This window comes from Gorilla gorilla, chromosome 4 (genome assembly GCF_029281585.2).
Source record: "Gorilla gorilla gorilla isolate KB3781 chromosome 4, NHGRI_mGorGor1-v2.1_pri, whole genome shotgun sequence".
Classification (NCBI taxonomy): Eukaryota; Metazoa; Chordata; class Mammalia; order Primates; family Hominidae; genus Gorilla; species Gorilla gorilla.
Window position 1 is genome coordinate 85263002 of NC_073228.2, and position 21869 is coordinate 85284870.

General features: G+C 43.7%; 1 protein-coding gene across 4 annotated transcripts in view; it reads left to right on the forward strand.

Moving 5' to 3' along the window:
• Positions 1-21869, forward strand: part of RASGRF2 (Ras protein specific guanine nucleotide releasing factor 2) — a 269681-nt gene that overhangs the window by 208878 nt on the left and 38934 nt on the right. For all 4 annotated transcript variants that reach the window (XM_055386143.2, XM_055386145.2, XM_004058629.5 and 1 more), the window contains one exon: positions 10921-11027. In XM_055386143.2, the coding sequence (XP_055242118.1) occupies positions 10921-11027 (107 nt within the window). The remainder of the gene's footprint in view (positions 1-10920; positions 11028-21869) is intronic.

Genomic DNA, 21869 nt, shown 5'->3' on the forward strand with positions numbered 1-21869 from the left:
ACCTGCATCACCTGCACCACCTGTATCACCCATACCACGTGCATCACCTGCACCACCTGCACCACCTGTATCACCCATACCACCTGTGTCAGCCATACCACCTGCATCACCTGCACCACCTGTATCACCTGCATCACCTGCACTCCCTGCACCACTGTTATTACCCACACCACCTGCATCACCTGCACCACCTGTATCATCCATACCACCTGCATCACCTGCACTACCTGTATCATGCATACCACCTGCATCACCTACACCACCTGTATCATCCATACCACCTGCACCACCTGCATCACTTGCATCACCTGCACCACCTTCACCACCTGTATCACCCATACCACCTGCATCACCTGCACCACCTGTATCACCCATCCCACCTGCATCACCTACACCACCTGCACCACCTGCATCACCTGCACCACCTGCATCACCTGCATCACTTGCATCACCTGCACCACCTGTATCACCCATACCACCTGCATCACCTGTACCACCTGTATCACCCATACCACCTGCATCACCTGCACCACCTGCATCACCTGCACCACTTGTATCACCCATACCACCTGCATCACCTGCATCACTTGCATCACCTGCACCACCTGTATCACCCATACCACCTGCATCACCTGTACCACCTGTATCACCCATACCACCTGCATCACCTGCACCACCTGCATCACCTGCACCACTTGTATCACCCATACCACCTGCATCACCTGCATCACCTGCACCACCTGCATCACCTGCACCACCTGCATCACTTGCATCACCTGCACTCCCTGCACCACTGTTATCATCCACACCACCTGCATCACCCGCACCACCTGTATCACCCATACCACCTGCATCACCTGCACCACCTGCATCATCTGCACCACCTGCATCACCTGCACCACGTGCATCACCTGCACCACCTGCATCACTTGCATCACCTGCACTCCCTGCACCACTGTTATCACCTGCAACACCTGTATCACCTGCACCACCTACATTATCTGCATCATCTGCATCACACTACCTCACTCTTGGCCTCTCCTCATTCCACTTTGCCCCCCTCCAGTGCACACTGCACATGGCAGCCAGAGTAACCTTTCTAAAATGTAAATCAGACAGTATGATTCCCTTGGGCAAAACCCGCTGATGGCTTCCCAATACCAGAGAATAAAATTCAGCTATTTAAACTGGCTTAAAAGAAGCTTGGTGATTTTGTCTACTCTCTGATTTACCTCCCTTTTCCTGTCCCCATGATTCCTGGGCTGCAGCCATACTGGGCTGCTTCCCATCCCTCCATCAAGCAGAGCTGTCCCAGCCTTTTCAATCACTGCTCCTTCTGCTTGAAACACTCTTCCTCCAAATCTCCACATGACTCTCTCTTTCTCTTCATTCATGTCCCAACTCCTGTGTTTCTCCTTAGAAAGGCCTTCCCCAGCCTGAGCTAGCTAATGTGCCCTTTCTCTCACATGGGCCTAGTCACCCTTTTTCTGTTCAATATTGGAATTTACCTTATTTATTTGCTTATAGATAATAATATCACTTGTATGATTTATTATTTATTATGTCTGCCTCCTCCCAGTAGAACATAGGTTCCTATGAGCAGCCAACTATTTTCCTTGTCCACAAAAGAAAACTCCTACCCATTGATTGGCACAAAAATGCTCAGTAAACATTTTGTCTGACCAAGCTGGGCTAGCTTTGTGCTTCCTGGTTTCCGCCCTTCCTCCCACCCTTCCTACCGTTCATGTTGTAATGGTAAAGCCTACTGTGTTTAGACATTAAAACCTTTTTGTATAAATTATTATATATTAAAAATTGAGGAGAAGAAAATGGCCCATTTTCATCCTCCCTTATTAACCATCTCTAAAATTATCTAATTTGGCTTCTTTGGAACATCTCCACTAATTCGGTGGCCACCTCCCTCTCCTTGCATACGCAGGCGCATGCTCATTCACAACTGAGCACACTTTAAATGCACCCTCCCTGATAAGAAGCTACCACTCACTCCTGATCCCATTCCCATGGAAAAGCATTTCTAGGTGTGTATGTAGGATTTTGTAGAAAGAAATACAGAGGGTTTTAAACATCATTATTATTTTGGTTTGTGGGGAAGGTTTGCTTAATGCCAAGGGGGTGAATATTGTTTCACATCAGGCTGCAGTGCGACATCTTATCCACAGGAGGTAACTAATGCCCCATCAAGGAATTCAAACTAAAGCACACAAAATCTCCCTCCCTTCACTTTTTAGATAGTTGGTCACAAAGTTGAGCAGACAAGAAAATTATCAGAAAATTCAAAGTGTGTTCCTTTTGTGTGTGTGTGTGTGTGTGTATGTATGTGTTCTGCATATTAACCATTTCTAGAGCATTTGCTGTATTTTCAAAGGCCTTTCCGAGTAATATGGATTTTGCTGTCAAGAAACTCTGACCTGGAGTATTATATTTCTTGAATTTTTAGAGCACTCTATTTTAATTTTCCAACTGGTTCATGTTATTGTCTCCCACAAACATGTTGTCACCTTTCCGCTTCTAACCCATCTCTTTCCTTCTTGCCCCAGACGATTTCTGGAAGTCTTTAAACTGGCTCACCCTGTGGCTTCACCTCACACTAACCCCTGTCTCCATTCTCCTTTGGCAGAAGTCACCTTCCGCCTTTTTCCTGGCAGTATATTCTTGTTGCATTTCTATACGAGCATAAAAGCTGATGACAGCAGCGATGGGAGGGCTGATAATTACATAGAATCAACAGGAACAACTTGCTGCTCCTCATGAGTTGGCACGCAGGTGGTATGTGTCAGTGGGAGGAGCCTGCATTTTAGAGGCATTTATCCGGTCATAAATCCTGGCTTTTTTACCATCTGTGACCTTAGGTGGATGTTGGACTTCTCTGAGGCTCAGTTTCCTCATCTGTAAAAACAAGGAATATGTTTTTATGGAATTATGGGAATTAAAATAAATAATACACAAAGGTTCTCAATAAGTTTCATTTTAAATTCAATATATAATCATTCCTTTAGGAATCTAAACAACACATGTTGTTTAAAAAAATCTATGAGACAATTTAATTGACAGTTTTAATTACTGATTTCCTTGAAAGATGAAAGCAAAGATATTGATTTTACCATTCTTCATGTATTTTTCATCACAAATAATGATAGATCTGCTGAGCTGCTTTCCCTTATCTACAAGGATGTGTGTGTGTGTGTGTGTGTGTGTGTGTGTTTTATTGTTACAGTTAATTGCACTTAGAGAAAATCTCAGGTTAACCTGAGTAAGGAGATGAACTTAAAAACTGAAGGATAAGAACACACTTATAGAAAGGTAAAAACAGACAAGCAAATCCACTCTGAGGCATATTTGTTCATTGCCTCGTTAGCATCTTGCCAATGACACCCTTAAGAAACTGCCCCTTCACATTCTGGCCATGTGCTTTGTGTGGGAACTTACCACCCCTTATCCCTACCATTGTCAAATGATGAGTTTATAGAAGGCCTATGATGCAGTTTATGTCAGCAAAATGCAAGGATTTGTTTGGGGGCCCTAGGATAGAAACTTTCTCTATCTTCAGTGGAAGTTTCCAGAAAGAATGCCCTCTCATCCTCTGGATGATGTGTGGTGAGATTATAAAACTAGCAAAGCCTTACCCATCTTTTCTGCTTGGCAGTGAGACAGAAATGACATCATATGCTTCTGAATCAAATGAGATCTGAATCTAGAACTATCACTGTCTCCAGATATGTGAAATGGCAATTTCCTTTCTACTCCAAGCCAGTTTGAGTTGGATTTTCTGTACCTTGAAAACAAAAGATTGCCAACTGTACTCCATTAAGATAGAAGCAGTTAAGCCGGGCGCAGTGGCTCATGCCTGTAATCCTAGCACTTTGGGAGGCCAAGGCAGGTGGATCACCTGAGGTCAGGAGTTTGCAACCAGCCTGGCCAACATGGTGAAACCCCATCTCTACTAAAAATACAAAAAATTAGGCAGGTGTGATGGTGGGTGCCTGTAATCCCAGCTACTTGAGAGGCTGAGACAGGAGAATTGCTTGAACCCAGGAGGCAGAGTTTGCAGTGAGCCAAGATCGTGCCATTGCACTCCAGCCTAGGTGACAGAGCAAGATTCTGTCTCAAAAAAATAAATAAACAAATAAAGATGGAAGTAGTTTAGAAGCAGTTGAATATACCAGTAGATTACTACACCAAATGTCCTGCCCTATCCAGACTAAAGTTGAGCTTCCATAATCCTAACTGTTATCCTAACTCATCTCTCCAGAAACAGTATGTCAATTCATAGACTCAGTGAACACTGTTACCATGATGTATGTATGGAAAATCTGCTTGTCTGCATCGACCAGCTATTTTCAGTTTACTAGATGTGTAACCTTAAACAAGTTACTTAACCTCATCATGTCTAGGAAAATGTTCTAGATTGGTTCAATGGGCAATAGGGAGACATGAGAAGTACTTGAGTTGGAGGAGTAACAAATTAAAGGGGTATTTGGGAAGATTATTCTGGAAGAGATAGGCACCTTACTCATTTCCAAGGTTTTGAGTTTTGTAAATTTGGCGTCTTACTTGTTTGAAGGCCATCTCCTCCTGCTTTATAGAGAAAACTTCACGAGAGCAGGGAGCATCTCCCTTTGTTCACTCAGCACCTACACAGTATCTGGAACATAGTAGGTGCTTTATAGATACTGATTGAATAATTGAATTGTGGATAGAAGGAAAGTATAAGAACAGACAGAATTAAGAAAGGAAGAATATCTCGGAGACAATAACTGAAACCCATATGTGTAGCACACAGCATGGCAGCAGAAGAATGGAAAAGAAGGGATAAATCTAACAGGTGCTACCAAAAGTTCACAGAATTTGTTGACTGAATGAGAAAAACCAAGGAGAGACAAAGAAGAGTAAGGTGTCCCACCTGAGAGGTTGAAACCATGGCTATCCCATGAAGTCAATGGGAAAGTTAGACTGGGGAGCAGTTGGAAGAAAAGACACATACACTTGGTTTTTAGATATGTTTCTTAGGAGAGGAGAATGTGTCATTAATATGGACATGTCTAATAGGAAGTTTGAAATGAGGAGTTTGGGGTACTGTTGGAACTAGAGGTGTCAGGTTGGAAGGCATAGAAAAACCACAAGATAGGGCATGTCCCCAAGAGGGTGAGAACTGAATGGGGACAACGCTAGAAAAGAGGAACCAAGGAATCAGGCAGAGGTGGAGAGGCTGGAGGATCAGGGAGAGAATGAAGAGAGTGTTTGGCGACAGAGCAAAGCAGGCACAGTGACAAGAGGAGAAGCATCTTCTGCTTTTTCCTCAGCATGTTTCATAGCAAAGCACAAACTTGATTACCCAGGATTTCAGGGAAATTAATGCAGATTCTTTAAACATAGTGCTAGTAATCAGATTGTCTATATCAGTCACTTTCAAACTTTTTTATTGCAATCCACACTAAGAAAAGCTCTGGTCCACATAATTGTCACATAAGAAATGTGATGAGTTTGGGAAAAGAGCACATTTTGAGGAAATCTAAGTTCCCATTAGACAAGTAAAGGTTTTGCCTTAAAATCCATGACAATATGAAACGTATCTGTCTATTTAATAGTGGTGTCATGCTCTCACACTTCAAAATTTAGAAGAGAGATAGAATTAAAAGGAAAGCATTTTCTTTCTCCAAATAGCCAAATAGCATCTTCTCTTGTACCTTTAAGTGTTGGTTTACTAACTTGCAAGAGAAACTTAAGGCTTACACTTTGGATCCTGGCACAGGGGTGTAATTAAGAGCACTCTAGTTTTAGAAATGGACAGACCTGGGCTCAAATCCTGGTTCTCACACTTCTTAGTTCTGTGACCTTTGCCAAGTTTCTTAGCCTCTTTGGTTTCCTGTTTCTTTGCTTGCAAATTGGGATAACAGTGTTTAACCTATGCAGTTGCTCTTATGTTGAAGAAGCCGCATTACTTATGGTACTATATTTAGCACTTGGTGGGCATGTGATGAATGGCAATTGTTATTATTGCCTTGGTTGTGAGGGTTAAGTTATAGACCACTTGTAAAGCTCCTAGCAAAGCACCTGGCACAAAGCAGCAATAAATCTTAATGATCTTTCCATAACAGCAACCAAAGAGTAGAAATCCAGTTGTAATCCAAGTGCACGGTAGTATATAAACCAGTTACATGCTTTTATCTTGCCTACAGTTCTTTAGAAAAATATCTACTGGGGCTGGGCGCAGTGGCTCATGCCTGTAATCTCAGCACTTTGGGAGGCTGAGGTGGGCAGATCACCTGAGGTCGGGAGTTCGAGACCAGCCTGACCAACATGGAGAAACCCCGTCTCTACTAAAAATGCAAAAAAATTAGCTGGGCGTGGTGGCGCCTGCCTGTAATCCCAGCTACTCAGGAGGCTGAGGCAGGAGAATCACTTGAAACTGGGAGGTGGAGGTTGCAGTGAGCCGAGATTGTGCCACTGGACTCCAGCCTGGGCAACTAGAGCGAAACTCCGTCTCAAAAAAAAAAAAGAAAAAGAAAAATATCTACTGGGCAAAGCAAAGCACACTGATAACACTGATGCTGTTGGACAGATTACGTCCCATTTGTATGAAATGAAAAATGATGCATCACTGAAATGGCATTCTTAATTCCTAATTTGTCCCAAATGCCCTTTGGGACAATTTAGAAATGCCCCAAACAAGATGTCATGTCTCCAAGAGACATGCCTGTAGCAGTTTGATCATTTTTTGTAAAAGGGGGTGCTGTATACTCATTAGCTGTGATTGTTTTAACTGTGCTGTCATGTGTGAAGCTGATCGTGCATTCTTGCTATGACATAGACATCGAGGTCCATGCCAACATGCTTCCAATCAGACATGCCCATCTCACCACTTTTCACAGTCTTTAAAGCTATGTGAACAATTTTCTACAACTTGCCAGAGTGTCTGCTGCAAACCACCACCTAAATGGGGAGCTCCTTGGACAATATATTTTAACTTAAATATGGACTACACTGCTAATTGGTGGCAGTAACCATGTGGAAGCCATTTTCTCCTAAAATCATAGATCCACCCCCAAGAAGTCCTTGTACCATTTTCTGGAAAAGAAAATAGCAAATATTCGGGGGGCTTTAGACATCTTTCACATGCGCAGCATAACCCAATTCTCCATAATCCAGGAGAATCTATTGTATTAATATCTCACATGTGGAATACATACTGTATGTTTAAATTAGAGCTATCTAATAGTTCTCATATCTGAAATTCTTGGCGGTGATGATGGAGGGGTGGGGTGGGGAGCATCAGGTTCCTGATCCCTGTGCCTACTGATCATTGCACATGTGGACGGTTTGTGCATTTTATAATTTTGGATTGTGAGCTCTTCTTCAAGGGCTTTCTCCATGGTGATCCAGTGCAGGCTGAGGTGTGTGTTCCTCGGCAGAGGTTTTGCATGTGCTTTTGTTGGGGTCCTCAGGGTCATCATTGGCCTAGGCCACTTTTTATTTTAACTTCTCATTAGATGGGTATACCATACCATAGTGATTCAACCTGAGCCTCTGGCCTGCAGGAAGTGGGCTGTGATCATCTCTTCTCGAGGAGAATGTTTCCACCTTCTCCCACAACCCCACTGAGGCAGAGGCAGACAAGTTTCTTAGTAGTCTCCTTTTGCAGGTAGGATAAATTTTTTCCCTGTTACGTTCTTTTATGGAGGGGTGGTCCTTTGAGAGTTCCAGGTTTATGTGGCAGTCTCAGTTCCCATCTCCCCATTCCCACTTCATGAAGGTCCTGGGGCTTCTTCTCCTGAACCATGTGGATGTTACGATCCCAACACCATGCTACTGATAGCCTTCCCTCCCGTCAGGACAGCCAGCATCAGTTCAGAGACTTGGTTCTGCTTTTCAGATCCCACTGTGTGTTTGACCATGGAAAATTCCTTACTTTCTTGAGAACTCAGCTATGCATTTAGAAGGATATTTGTTATATTTTACTCAGAATTTCTGTTTTTAATAACAAAAGATTTTTTTTTCCAAGATACTTACTCTGCCAAGAACACATCATCACCATCCTCTGACAGAATTAAAATGTCCACTGGTGGGTGGAAGATGCCTGTCTACATTCGAAGAGGAATAAGGAGAAGGGGCCTCTGGCCTTTAGAAACTTAGAGATTTTTTTTTCTCTTAACTCACTCATAAGCTCCGAGAATTATTCTTTCAGTCATTCACTCAGTTATCCTTACAGTCATATATCATGCAATAAAACTTAGTAAGTTCATACTATCTAGGCTTTCATTTTTCTGCAAATGTATATTGTATACAGCTTCTACTATGTGCCAGACAGGTGCTTGTGCCCAGCGAGATCATACTAGATCCCTGTCTTCATGGATGACACAAATATTAATCTGATAATCACATCAATAAGTGTACAATTTCAAATGTGCTAAGTACCATAAAGTAGATGTGTGTGGTGCCGTGAGATATGTAATGGGGGCCTTGTCCAATTCAGGCTGGAAAACGCTCATTTGGAGAAGTGAAATTGGAAACGAGTGGCTTTCAATAAGTGAAAAGAGGAGTGATAATTGTTTCAGATATGTAGCAGTATGTGCAAAGGCCCTGGGGTAAGGTTGAATGACTAAAAAGAAGTGTGGTGAAATGGAAGAAGAAGAGAAAAATATGGTTTCAGAAAAGACTGAGAGGAGCTAGGGCTAAACCACCGAAGACCTTGTAGTTTGTGTTCAGGAGTTTTGTATTTATCATAAGAGCCATCTAAAGAGCTTTAAACACTGGAACAACACATCCTAATTTTCTTTCTAAAATCCTAAAGATATTTCTGACTTCAGAGAGGAAAACAAATTTGAGGAGGCAAGAGTGACAGTAGAGACCAGCTGAGAGGCTGTTACAGGAGACCAGAGGCTATTACAGTAGACAGAGTTGCTGGTAGCTCAGCCCCAGGTTTGGTTTTGTAGATGGGAAGACATGGGACAGATTTGAGATTTATATAGCAGATAAAATTATTAGGAAACAGCATAAAGATAGGACAGGAATAATTCCAAAGTTTCAGGTTTACATAACTGGAGGGAGGGTAGTCTTTCTTTATTGAGATAGGGAATACTAGAAGAAGACAAAGTTTGGTGTAAAGGCCATTGGTTATTTATTTATTTATTTTTTGGACATACCAAGTTTGAAGTGTGTTTGAAACATATAACAGGAAAATAGAAAGAGACAATTGGATATTGCGTATATGGATCTGGAACTCAGAGAAGAGATCTGGAGATATAAATATATGACTAATTTGCTTGTAGGTAATCATTTAAGTGGTAGGCCTAGAAGAGATTTCCTAGGGAGCGATTATAGCCTGTCCCCTGGACATAGGGACATGAAGGTTGTTGATAGGACCTTAAATGGGAGCTGTTTTGTCGCTGAGATGGGATAAGAAGCTTAGAGTAGGATGGAGAGAGAACAGGAAGTGAGGAAGTTGAATCAGTGAGTATAGACAACTGTTGTTTTTTTTTTTTGAGACGGAGTCTCGCTCTGTCGCCCAGGCTGGAGTGTAGTGGCGCCGTCTTGGCTCACTGCAAGCTCCACCTCCTGGATTCACGCCATTCTCCTGCCTCAGCCTCCCGAGAGGCTGGGACTACAGGAGCCCGCCACCACGCCTGGCTAATTTTTTGTGTTTTTAATAGGGACGGGGTTTCACCATGTTAGCCGGGATGGTCTGGATCTCCTGACCTCATGATCCACCGCCTTGGCCTCTCAAAGTGATGGGATTACAGGCATGAGCCACCGTGCCCAGCCTAGACAACTCTTTCAAGAGGTTTGCCACTGAAGTTATATAAGGCTTTAATTGATGTTTAAAGGAAATGTGATTTCATTGTGATTGGAAGGCAGAATCTTTTAAAACAGTGTGTCAGTGGAAAAATATTAAAATGGTTTCTTGATAATGAAAAGGTAGCCAAGATAGAGACATTAGCCAGCACAGAGAAGACTCAAAGACAGTGAATCAAGATTGATTTGTAATCATAGCTAACATTTATTACAGTCTCACTGCTGTGCAAGTGCCATTTTAAATGTTTAGCATGTGTTAAAAGTCTTGATCCCACAACAACTCTATGAAGTAGGTACGCTTATTGTCTCATGAGGAATGTGGGAAACCGGTCACCAGAGAGGCGACCTAACTTGCCAGGGTGGGAGAACAATGATTTAAGACCAGGCACTCTGGTTGTGGAATCCATGGGGTTTTTGTAAATTTCCTTTTTAATTGACAAGTAATAATTGTAGATATTATATTCTTATGGGGTACAATGTGATGCTTTGATATAGGTTTATGTCGTGGAATGATCAAACCGAACTAACAGATCTATCACCTGGCATATTTACTATTTGTGTGTGTGTGTGGTGAAAACATTTAAAATCTACTCTTGTAGTATTTTTTAAATACACATTCTTAGCCGTGATGCTATACTGCTTCTCAGTACAGGGATGCACAGTAAAGTGTTTGAATCATCCATAAGCCAAGATATGGCCTAATTCATCTACAGATATTGAAAATGTTATCGGTTGTGCAGTTACTGTGAGACAAAAGTATAAATTAATGCTGACTCAAATACTTGGTTAAGATTCCTTCTTGGCTTTGTATTATAGAGCAAGACAGGCATAAATGGAGGTGTCAGGAGAGTAGCTTTAGCTTTAATCAGTGGTCTTCAATAAATATGTGTGCATTATTTATTTAATTGCACCTGTAACTGCACGAGGGCCTTGCTGCTGAGAGAGTAATAGGTGAGCGGAATTCACAATAGTCTGAAGCCACGCGCACCTCTCTGCCAAGAAGTGTCATCTGTGAGTTTCGTTAACCAATGTCCTAAAATATATGACCTTTTCTAGGTCCCTAGGGAGTGGCTTTAACTGCAACACGTGTGTGTTTCTTTTTCTCCTAAGGCTTTAACAACACCGAGAGAACATGTGATAAAGAGTTTATTATACGGAGAACGGCTACCAATCGAGTTCTGAACGTCCTCCGTCACTGGGTCTCAAAGCACGCACAGGTAAGTCAGTGCCCTCATTAATTACTTGCAAGGATTTTTTTAAAAATCATCTTTTTAAGTCGTGACACATGTAAAACACCTCCCGATTCTTTGGAGTTCAGTGTGAAACCTTGACGCTGGAACTTAGGAAGGGAAGAAATAGGCTAGGCATACAGATCAAAGCAGACACAAGTGTCTTGCCAACATCCACTGTTTCAGATCTGCAAATGACATGACACAGTGAAACGGGGCTCCTCTGTCCCCGCAGCTTCTGAGGAAACAGCACTCACCCATGGGCACCTGAGCCACAGCAAGGCCTCTGTACTGTGCCACCTACCCTGGGAGCACTTTTCACAGGGTCTTCTCTGTAAGTGGAGCTATGCTTGAGAGGCTGCCAACTGCAGTGGTATCCCTGCCCCCCACCCAGCTAGACACAAACCTCATGGTCCCCCCTGGAGGTAAATAACACTCTGGGATCTGGTCAGGGAGTGCTTTCTGGGCCTGATTCTGGAGATATTTTGTCTCATGCCCGTTGATGTTTTGGTTCCCAATGCTGTTTTTAAATTGTGTTACACTGACAGGACACCCACTTGTTATCTGTTTATGTGTTTTCAGTGCACATTTGTAGAATTTATTCCCCTTTCACAAAACAAGTCAGGTGCCACTTTGCCCCCCTGATGTGATGCATGCATAATGCTTTTCTTACCCACTGCCACACACCAGGCAGGCCCTCCTGGACACCCACCTGCCTGGCACCCTACAAGGAGCGTTTGAGAGAGAGAATGGGCCCTGCCTGGCTCAGAGCAGAACATGTGCAGCATATATTAAAAGAAATATAATCAAATTGTCAGTCTGCTAATGAGAATCATGTGTTATAAATGGCACTCCCATGGGGAGGTATTCCCAGGTCTTTATTATTAGGTTGGTGCCAAAGTAATTGCAGTTTCTGCCACTATATTCACAGAGCCCATCACGTGTCTGCTGCGTGGTCCTCGGTAGTGACAGTCTGTTCAATAGGGTCACCATGAGGGCAGGCTCCTGAAACCCCTGTGGTAAGGGAATTTACTAATTAGGAAAAGTGGCATTTAAGCCTCACCACAAGTAAGCCCATTAAAGTTCTTAAATATTAATTAAAGTAATAAAGATAGCATACTAAATAATGTAAACATTCCATCTTACACATCTTAAATAAATAGAAAAAATTTAATCCTCTATGATTCAAATTCCAAGAACCATCCTTAGTGCATGAGAAATGTCTAGTCTCTTTTCCCTGTAGTCTCAGTGAGCTGCTGGTAAATCCATTTTGCCTCACTGCAGATAAAACACTATAATGAGTTTTAGCATTTACAGTTTTTCCACTGTCTGATGGTCCATCTTATTCCTCTCTGATTTTTTCTCAAGAATCTTGACAGTTAATTCCTGGGGCCCACAGTGGCTTCTAAGATGTAAAGTAGCTTTGCATCTTAGATAAGGCTGAGCTGGTTCTCTCCCCTGGCCTCAGCTCCCCTCCTGCCTTCCAAATCTTCTCCCCAGAGCCCTCCAGCCTTGGTTCCCCTATTCACCTTACTTCCCTTTTCTCAATCCCCAGTGCCCTCTTTTTCTAATTATCTCAAACAGGAATCCCTCCCAATTCACATATAATTTTTACAGTAGCTACAAAAGTACCACAAAGCAAATGACAGGATGCTGGGAGTTTTTTATTTTTGGTAAAAAAAATTCATAGATGGGGAGAGATTAGTGTATGGAAGCCCTTTACAATAAAGAGTTTTACAGTAAGGTTTGCCACCTGATTTGGCAGCTGAATTGTTTAGACGGTTCAGATGCTTTGTGACCTGAGTGACTGCAGCTGTGCTTATACATGAGCAAGCTTGTCCATCTCCAATTCCAGTTAGAGGGATCCCAGCTCCTCAGACTCTCCCTCCAGCAGGGGCATAGGTGAGTGATGTAAATAGCTCAGGGATCCAGTCTTCTCTTCTGACCTCACCATTGGGTAAAATACAGACCCTGGCTATTTCGTTCACTGATGTGCCCAAGGAAGTTCTTCCCATAAGGTCTTTCCTTACCTCCCCTGCATGCATGAGTGGGCCTCAGGGCTCTATGGCTGGTTATCAATGCCCTGGTGCAACCTTGTCATGTGAATCTCCTGTCACCTTCCTCATCCTCTCTGTGTGAGTACACGACCGTGTGCAGGACATTTCTGTGAAACTTCCACTTAATGGGAATTGCTTTAGGGCATTTTTTTTCTTTTTTGCTGGCTTGAGTGTCCAGATTCCCTTTCTTCCTTTTACTGACTCACTTATGGCTGCCTAGTAATCATTTGGCCTCCACAATGGGTGGTTTGAGCAAGTCAAGGCAGGCTCTTGGTGATGGATTGGTAAATGGTTCAAATAGACAGAGCTGCTCTCAGCTCACAGTCTTCTGGCCTCATTGTGTGCATACTGCCTCCTCTCACCAACTGTGGGCCTAGCCTGGGCCATTTCATTCAGAAGATGTGAAGGTGGCCCTGGCTGCACAGAGCCTAAGCAAGCTGACTGTTATGGTGCTTTCAGAGTAACAGCCCATCTTGGTCTCTTTATCCAAGTTTATCTGCAGATCTTTACTCTCCCAAGGCAGCATATAGCTATAGATGGGACTGCTGGTCTGAAAATGTGTGCTATAATCTAGCTGTCAACCAACCCTCACCCTTATTGTCTTTGGTTTTCACATCATAAAGCGAAGGGCTTGGATACGATGATTTTTAATTATCTGATTCACTTTGTACTAGTTGAGTCCATTTAAGGAAGAATATTGCATTATTGTGGCAACCTGATTATTTTGAATCAGTAGCTTTTAAAAAATGAGTAGGAAGTTGTACTCATCTCAAAACTACAGCCAAGCATGGTAGCAGTTACATTTTTTCTCACATGGTGAACTACCCAGGGAGGCCACTTCGATTTCTAGAAACAGAAAAGCTGTAGATCCACATCAATCAAGATGTAGATTTACCCACAGATCTAGAGAATCAAGGCTGCCACAGAGTATTCGACATCATCTAATTATTTCTCACTTCTCATCAAAGGTAACTAACATTGGCAGATACTACCCTGAGCTTTATTCAGGAGAATTAAAAAGTTGCAGAAGTGTGGGGTTAGGGGTTGGTTCTCCAGAGAAATAAGAATGCCCCAGGATGTCACCTCCTAACTCTACCCCATGTGGTGCTAGGATAGCATTTCATCTTCTGGAGCCTTCTAGTTTTTTCTTTAGTTAATATTTGGGGAGGCTAGGATGTTCCATTTTTAGGGGATTCTAAAAATCTTCCTATGTGAATACATTCTGGCCTATTGCTCCTGATTTTGTTATACCTTCTCACTATTTGTTGCCTTTTAAGTTGAAAGTGAAGCCACAGGCCCAAGCTGGGTTTCTCTCATGTGCCTTGTCTATCAATCAGCAGAGGGAACAGCAGCCCAGAGTCAGGGGCCCAGTGTTCTTACTCCAGCTCTGCCACTGTAGCTCCTGTAGGGCCCCAAGCTGGTCTCTCCACCTCTTCAGGTGTTAGTTTCCTCTTCTGAAAATGAGAACAACCATCCCTGCTTTACCTCTCCCAAGGATGTGATGAAGTTAAAGATGATGCTGAATTAAGCATAAAGCATGATATTGATGTGTGTGATGAAATCCCTTTTGGCTATGGACAGGGGAGATGCACATTTCATCACCCTACAACCAGCCTGTAAGCTCCTTGCTTGTCTCATTCATCTTTGCATCTCCTTTCACATAGTTCTGCAATGCTGAACACATGGCAGATGCCCAGTAAATACTTATCAAATTGAGTTTATAGTTTAATGTTTCCATTGTTCATTCTCTCCTGGAGGTCATTTTCTAGCCTTTAAAGTTTCCAAAGTCAGCCCAGACAGAGACTATGATCACTAATGGATCAGAAATCAGGGCCGTGTGTTTAGACAGTCTAAGTAAAGGAAGTGTTTTCATTAGAGGTCTACATGCTTCTTGAGCATCTCCTGCTGGGAGGCCTTACATGTCGTTTACACCATTCCCAGGTCCCTGCAGGTGTCAGACCTGTGGTGCTATTAACCAAATGTTCCCGTGATTGCTTTTGTCCTCTGCGCACAGACAGATGGATGGGGGCTGGCTATAGACATTTCAGATCTGTGCACGAGACTCTGTCGAAGGCCTTTCACGTATGATCTATAGCAATTTTTGTTTTCCTCAATTATCGTATTGACCAACCAATTCTGAAGAGATGCTCTGTCCATTTATTCGAGGAATTTCACAGACCATGAATGACGCTGGTAAAAGAGCTGCAGCTGTGTCTGCAGACTACCACTGGCGCCATCAGGCTCTGGGTACTGTCTGAATGACAAGTGGCCGAGAATGAAACAGTCACATATTTTCTTAATTGTAGGCTTAGGGGCATGTTTTTAAAACATGAGATCAGACAAAAATGACCTACCTACATAAAAATCTCCTCCCCAAAGGAGTTTACAGAGGAACACTGCTACTCCTTTTTCTGTTTTCTCACCTCCTTGATTCATTCACTAATAAGAATTGGGCACCAGAATGTTCCAGACATTGGGGTAGGTGTGGGAGTGACCAAGATCCAGGCAGTCTCTGACCTCAAGGGGCTTCCAGCCATTGGGAGAATGCCCACTAACAGCCACTGGACTTAACGTAATTACATGTGTGGCTGGCTGTTAAATAGAATTCTTCAGATTGTTTCTGACGTTCAGGCAGAGGACCAAAGGCACAGGGGCAGGTACAATAGGTAGCAGCAACAGCCTGCATGGCCTTAATGGAGTGGCTAGGCCACCTAAGCAAGACCAGCTAAGAGCTCGTGAAATCAATCCTGCTAGCAATTGTGATCACCCACCTGTGGGAAGTTGAGGTAGGAGAGGTCAAGGAGAGGGAGATTTCCAGAGAGAGGCATCTGTGTAAGTTCCCTACCACTATGGGGAAGGTGGGGAGATGCCTCCTTTTCACTTCTAGCCACATGGGAAATGCTTCAAGGAAACCATCCAGCTAGCCTCCCTGTTAAGGTGAAAGGTGCTGGCTGGGCAAAGTGAAGAGTGGTGGATGCTAGGAGTGAGCTGTATTCATATGTGTTTGAGTGAACCAGATGGGTCCATGGGGAGTCCAATCTGGATGGCCCTGCATCCTGCCCAAGAGGACGGCCTGGAGGGGTGACGTGTAGACAGATGCTGGGTGAAAAAGACCACTGGCAGCCCAGGGCCTGGGGGAGTTGAAAATGACTCACAGGAGGACAGACATTGCCAGGGTCAGGGGAGCTGGCCATAAGTCTCCCACAGAGAGGTCTCCAAAATCTCACCAAAGTGCCCCACACAGGAGAAGCTGGCCACTGCTCACCTGCCACATCTAGAGAGAGCCAGGGCTGGGCTCCCCTTACACTATCATACTAAATTATTGCTTTCCCCTGGACCTGAGCTGCAGGATCAGAAGCAATAGCCAGCTAGTAGAGAGGTGGTGGAGACAGCAGAAAGGGCCTCCTGTGCAGGCCACTAGGATGGAAGCAGCCCACGCCAGGGCTAGAGGGAGGCTGGACTGAAGTTTTTAAGAATATACTGAACTGGACATTTTGACTGTTGAAATGACACCATTCTTGTAACTAAAAAGTACTGAAAGACATTGGTGCCTGCCCAGAACTCCATGTCAGGTGGGGAAGGATAGGCTATCAACTGGTTTACTGGGACTGGCAAGAAGCAGTAATGCCATTTGATGATTCCGTTATTACTTATGATACAGGGAGTCTAGGGTCCCTTGGGAGAGCAATTTCACAAAATCTATCAAAATAGCTCAGCTGTTATATTTCTAACTCACTCCAGTTCTCTTACATTCATTTTATGGTGAACAAAGAGACACATTTTTAGCTAATAATGAATAACTTGAGTTTACATTTCAGTTAACATGCTTTATGGCATTTTTATTGAAATATCACATACCGCATATAAAGGGCAATAAACTTCAGTGTGTAGGTCAGTGACTTTCTGCCTCTGTATACGCCCATGTAACTGCCACCCAGGTCAAGATCTGGGACATTTCCAGCACCTGAGAGGGGCCTCCAAGTCTCTGCCCCTCTTCCTGTTACCCCATGCTCTATTAGTTTTAGTATTGTTCCCATTGACATTATGAGCTTTTTATATATTCAGGACAAAATCCTTTATCTGTCAAATGATATTCGTTTCTCTCAATTTGTTCTTTTACATTTAGCATTGCTTATGGTATGTTTTACATATATGCACCCTTTTCCCATTATAAGAGGGTTTTATATATACTTTATCCTATAAACACAGACACACACACGCGCACACACACAAAACAGAGTCCTTTTCACTCTTTCATTAAAATATATGTTCCCTAACACTGTCAAACACAATTAACAAATAAATATTGTCTGAGGTAGAAGACAGGAATTAGCGGATCTCACAACCCCACTCTAGTCACTCATAGCAGCTGAGGTGAGAGTTTTTACATCTCCAAAAATCACAGTAGGAGTTAAATTCAGTCCTCATGTGTCTTTGTAGCAGAGATCTCAGAGCTGGGGTACTTCGAATCCTGTTGGAGCTGTGAAGTTAGGGTGATCTTGATGGAAATCCCTGCTCTGGCATTTACTGGCTGTGTCTGAGCAAACTATTTAGCTCCTCCAGGCCTCCATTTCTTCATCTGTAAAAATGGGGATTAATGCCACTTTTTCCTCTGTGGGAGGGTGAGGATTATGTGAGTTAAAACATACAGAGTAGCCATTACAGCTGGAGGCTCAAAGCACTGCAGATGCTGCTCTTGATAGAGATGACCTTGTGAAAGCGGCATCTGGTCCAAACCCAGACCTTCAAGCAGGCCAAATGCTGTTACCCCCATTTGACCAGTGAACCACGTAAGTCTCAAAGGGGTTCAGTCAGCATCGCTTAGGTAAACTTGCTGTGATGGTGGAAATGTTCTATGTCATGGTGCCCAGTACAGTAGCCTCTAGCCACATGCAGCTAATTGATCACTTGGAATGTAGCTAGCGTGGCTAAAAAGCTGGAGTTTTAATGTTATTGAATGGAATTAAATGTTAACAGTCCCACGTGACTAATGGTTACAGTATAAAAAGCACAGTTCTAGACCACTCAAAGGTACCATAGGGAAACAGACCCAGCTGTCAAAATTCCTTCCAGTCTCCCACAGTCATTCCTCTGAAACAAGAACCCGACCGGGCAGTCTCCACGATGGCTCCAGCAATAAGCCTGCTGAAGGGGGCACACCTATATTAGGTTTGTGGAGAGGAAAGCAAAACCTTTATGTAACCTCAGAGTCGCTGTTATCTCAGAGAAGACCATGGCTCTTTCCCAGTAAAGGAACCAACCAATGAGCATCCGTCTGCCCCACAGAGTTTAGGTTTTGGGGCTGCAGTCCCAGGTCTGAGGTAAAGTGGGGACATGCCCTCTGACTTGTTAAGGTGGAAAAGTGCGTGACAGTGTGATGGCCTCTACTTAGTGCATTCAAGGTCTCAGGGATCAGATTTTCCCAGAATGTGAGTGGACATAGTTCGTCTCTTCCATTTCTTATTTTGACAGATAACAGGGGCGGCTTCTAAGTTTTTTTGTTGATTATTTGGCATTGCCTAGTGAAACACAAAATTCAGTGTTGAATTAGAGCACTGAGTTCAGGTTTGTTCATTGTTCTTGTTCATTGTTCCAATTTTGAAATGGAGGTTGGGCCAGGACCAACACAGCACAGAATTTTCGGTGTGGGCAGGAGAATGAAAAGTGAAAGAAACAACCAGCTATTGAGCAGACAGCTGCTGTCACCTCTCCTGACGCTCCTGGCCTGCTGCTGTCACCTCTCCTGACGGCTCCTGGCCTGCTTCCAGCCCTGCCCTCCTCGTCCATCCGGGCTCGTGTCAGTTGGCCACAGGGTACTTTTCCGTCACACTCCTGGCCTGGTCTGTGCCCCTTAAAGAGCGGATCTTCTCTTCCATTTGCAAGGCAATCTCAGCATATGGGGGCCTGACCTTTGAGATCTTTATAGGAGAAAGATGCCTCTCTGCTGTGAATAGGGCTTCTTGTCCCCACTTCCTGAAGAAGTTCAAGACTTTAAAAGCCCCTTTCCCTAAGCCTTCACCATGGCTGGATGAGACTTCCAGTGCAGAAGTGTGTCACTAGGACTCTGAGCAAGGAGGACGAACCATTGAATTGCATAGAAGTCATCTAGGAGCAGCCTGAAGTTTGGTATCGGTTAGTTATGATATGGGGCACATGGTCTTTTATGGGTGACTTGAGAACCTGATTCTTAGAATGAAGGTAGGTAGCTTCCTCTGTGAAGATGGATTCTGAATGACAGAAACCCAATTTAAAAAAAAATAACATACTGTATCACTTACTTTATATCAGACACTGTTTCAAGTTGTTTTCAAATATTAAGTCACTTACTGTGACTCCACTCGTTTGAGGGAGAGGAGGTCGATGTTGTTATTACCACTGCTTTACAGATGGGGAAATGGAAGCTCAGACCGAACCATTTCCCTGAGGTTCCACCTATAGCAAATGGCAGCAGCAGGTTTCAGTCCCCGCCGTCTGGCTGCACAGTTTTTGCCGGGAACCCCCAATCTTGCAGCCTCTCCATCTTGCAGGCCAACTGGTGAGATGCAGACTGCTCAAAATGTGAAACATAAAAACCCGCTTCTGACTCAGGACAGTGAGAATAGCACATGTCAACGCTGCCAATGCTTTCCCTGTTTCTCAATCTTTCCTTAGGAAAGTTACTTTTGACCCTGAGTCTATTTTGTGTTGCTCAAAGGATTTGTACTTGCTAAAGGCTGGTGCAGGGAGGAGTGCTGTGCCCCTGCTGACAACCACTGCACCTCCCAGGCTGAGATGGTGACAGCAGACGCCTCGGCCAGCCTCCCCAGGCCACCTGCCTGCAGGAGGTACAGTCAGAGCTGCCCGCGGTGAAGGGCCGGGAAACCCCCGCTGTTCTTGAAGCCTCAAGACCCCAGATATCCCACCTTGACAAGTGGGTCAGATGCTGCCCACTGCTCAGGCACCACAGAGTGCCACGAGGCTCCTGGGCATGTCCCCAGCTGGTAGGACTGATGGGGATACCAGGAATAAGAAGATAAAATTTAGTCTCAATGTGAAATGCTAGCAGCTATGAAATGTTTTTAAATGACTAATGAGTTGTCTGCTGCTTCAACCTTGCAAATGGTGTTTTATGGTTTTTTTGTCGTTTCTGTGTGTGTGTGTTTCTTTTCTTTTTTTTTTTTTAGAGATGGGGCTTGTTCTGTCACCCAGGCTGGACGGCAGTGGTGCGATCGTAGCTCACTATAGCCTTGACCTACCCCTTGCCTCAAGTGATCCTTCCACCTCCGTCTCCCAAAGTGCTGGGATTACAGGCATGAGCCACTGTGCCTAGCCACAGATAATTTTATACAATCACCATGTCAGAGGATAATCGATGGCCTATATACTTTTTTTTTTTTTTCAGAGACAGAGTCTCGCTCTGTCTCCAGGCTGGAGTGCAGTGGCACAATCTTGGCTCACTGCAACCTACACCTCCCAGGTTCAAGCAATTCTCCTGCCTCAGCCTCCCAAGTAGCTAGGATTACAGGCATGCGCCACCACACCAAGCTAATTTTTTTGTATTTTTAGTAGAAACGGGGTTTCACCATATTGACCAGGCTGGTCTCGAACTCCTGACCTTGTGATCCACCCACCTCAACTTTCCAAAGTGCTGGGATTACAGGCGTGAGCCACTGCGCCCGACATACTTTTATGTCAGTCTCACCCTTTTATTATTTATCGGCACCCATTCACTTCTAGCTGTCGACACTGTCAGCCTCTGCGTATCTCAGCTAAGAGATCCCAAACATCCACCAGGCACACACCAGTGTTTGTTCACAAACAGATTCCCCGTGACAGCCGCCCAAATGAAATAGAGAATGCTCCATTTAATTTAAATAGGCCAGCAACTTCAGTTCCTTTTGGCCCCTTCTGATTTCCTGGACACATAGGCTGACGCTTATCTTTACGGCGGTGCTGGGTCCTGCTGTAATCTTTTACTGACCGCTGCCCTCTCCTTCTCCCCTCAGAACAGATGCCTTAGGCGTCACATTTCACTTCAGTTCTTCAGAGATTCCTGGATCAAAAAGGTCTCAGATGAGGAGAGAAACCTGGAAACTTGCACACTAGTTTGGATTCCATTGTTAGCTTGCTAGTTTCCACATTTGTAAAATTGGCAAAATTATCTGTGTGGAGTTATAATGCACAAATGAATTATTTGTCATATCTCTCTGGAAAATATGAAATGTAAGAAACTATTATCTGATAAGTATGGATTTTCTTTTCTTTTTTTTAATTCCAAAGATAGATTTTTATTCTTTTTCTCTGGTCCAGGCAAACAACCAACCAAGTAAGAAAATCCTAGTTCCTTGAACTATTTACCAAAGTTTTTTCTTATTTTTATACATCCCTATTGTTATCCTTTAAACTCTCCTTACAGTGAGACATTTACAGCAGGATTTATTAAGCTAGCATAAGCTAGATTTAAGCTTTTAGGAAGTGTGTCTTCAATGGCACTGATTTTCCGTTTTCATTAGCTGCCGAAACAGAAACATTTTCCCCATTGAACTAGGGGGATTCCTTAACCTTTTGTGGATGGATTTCGTTGATGGAATTTTATGTACTTCGATAGCTTCTTATCTCTGTTGTAAGAGTTTTCTGATGCAAGTGCCATGGAGAGCCCTTATTTTTCCTAATTTGTCTCCCCACTCTTGTAATCACTCTTGGACCTTGGAAGCATTTCTGGAGACTGCGGCATGCAACCCTCAGCATGGGGAACAATGATTCTGACATCACCTGGTCCTTGTTTAATCCGACC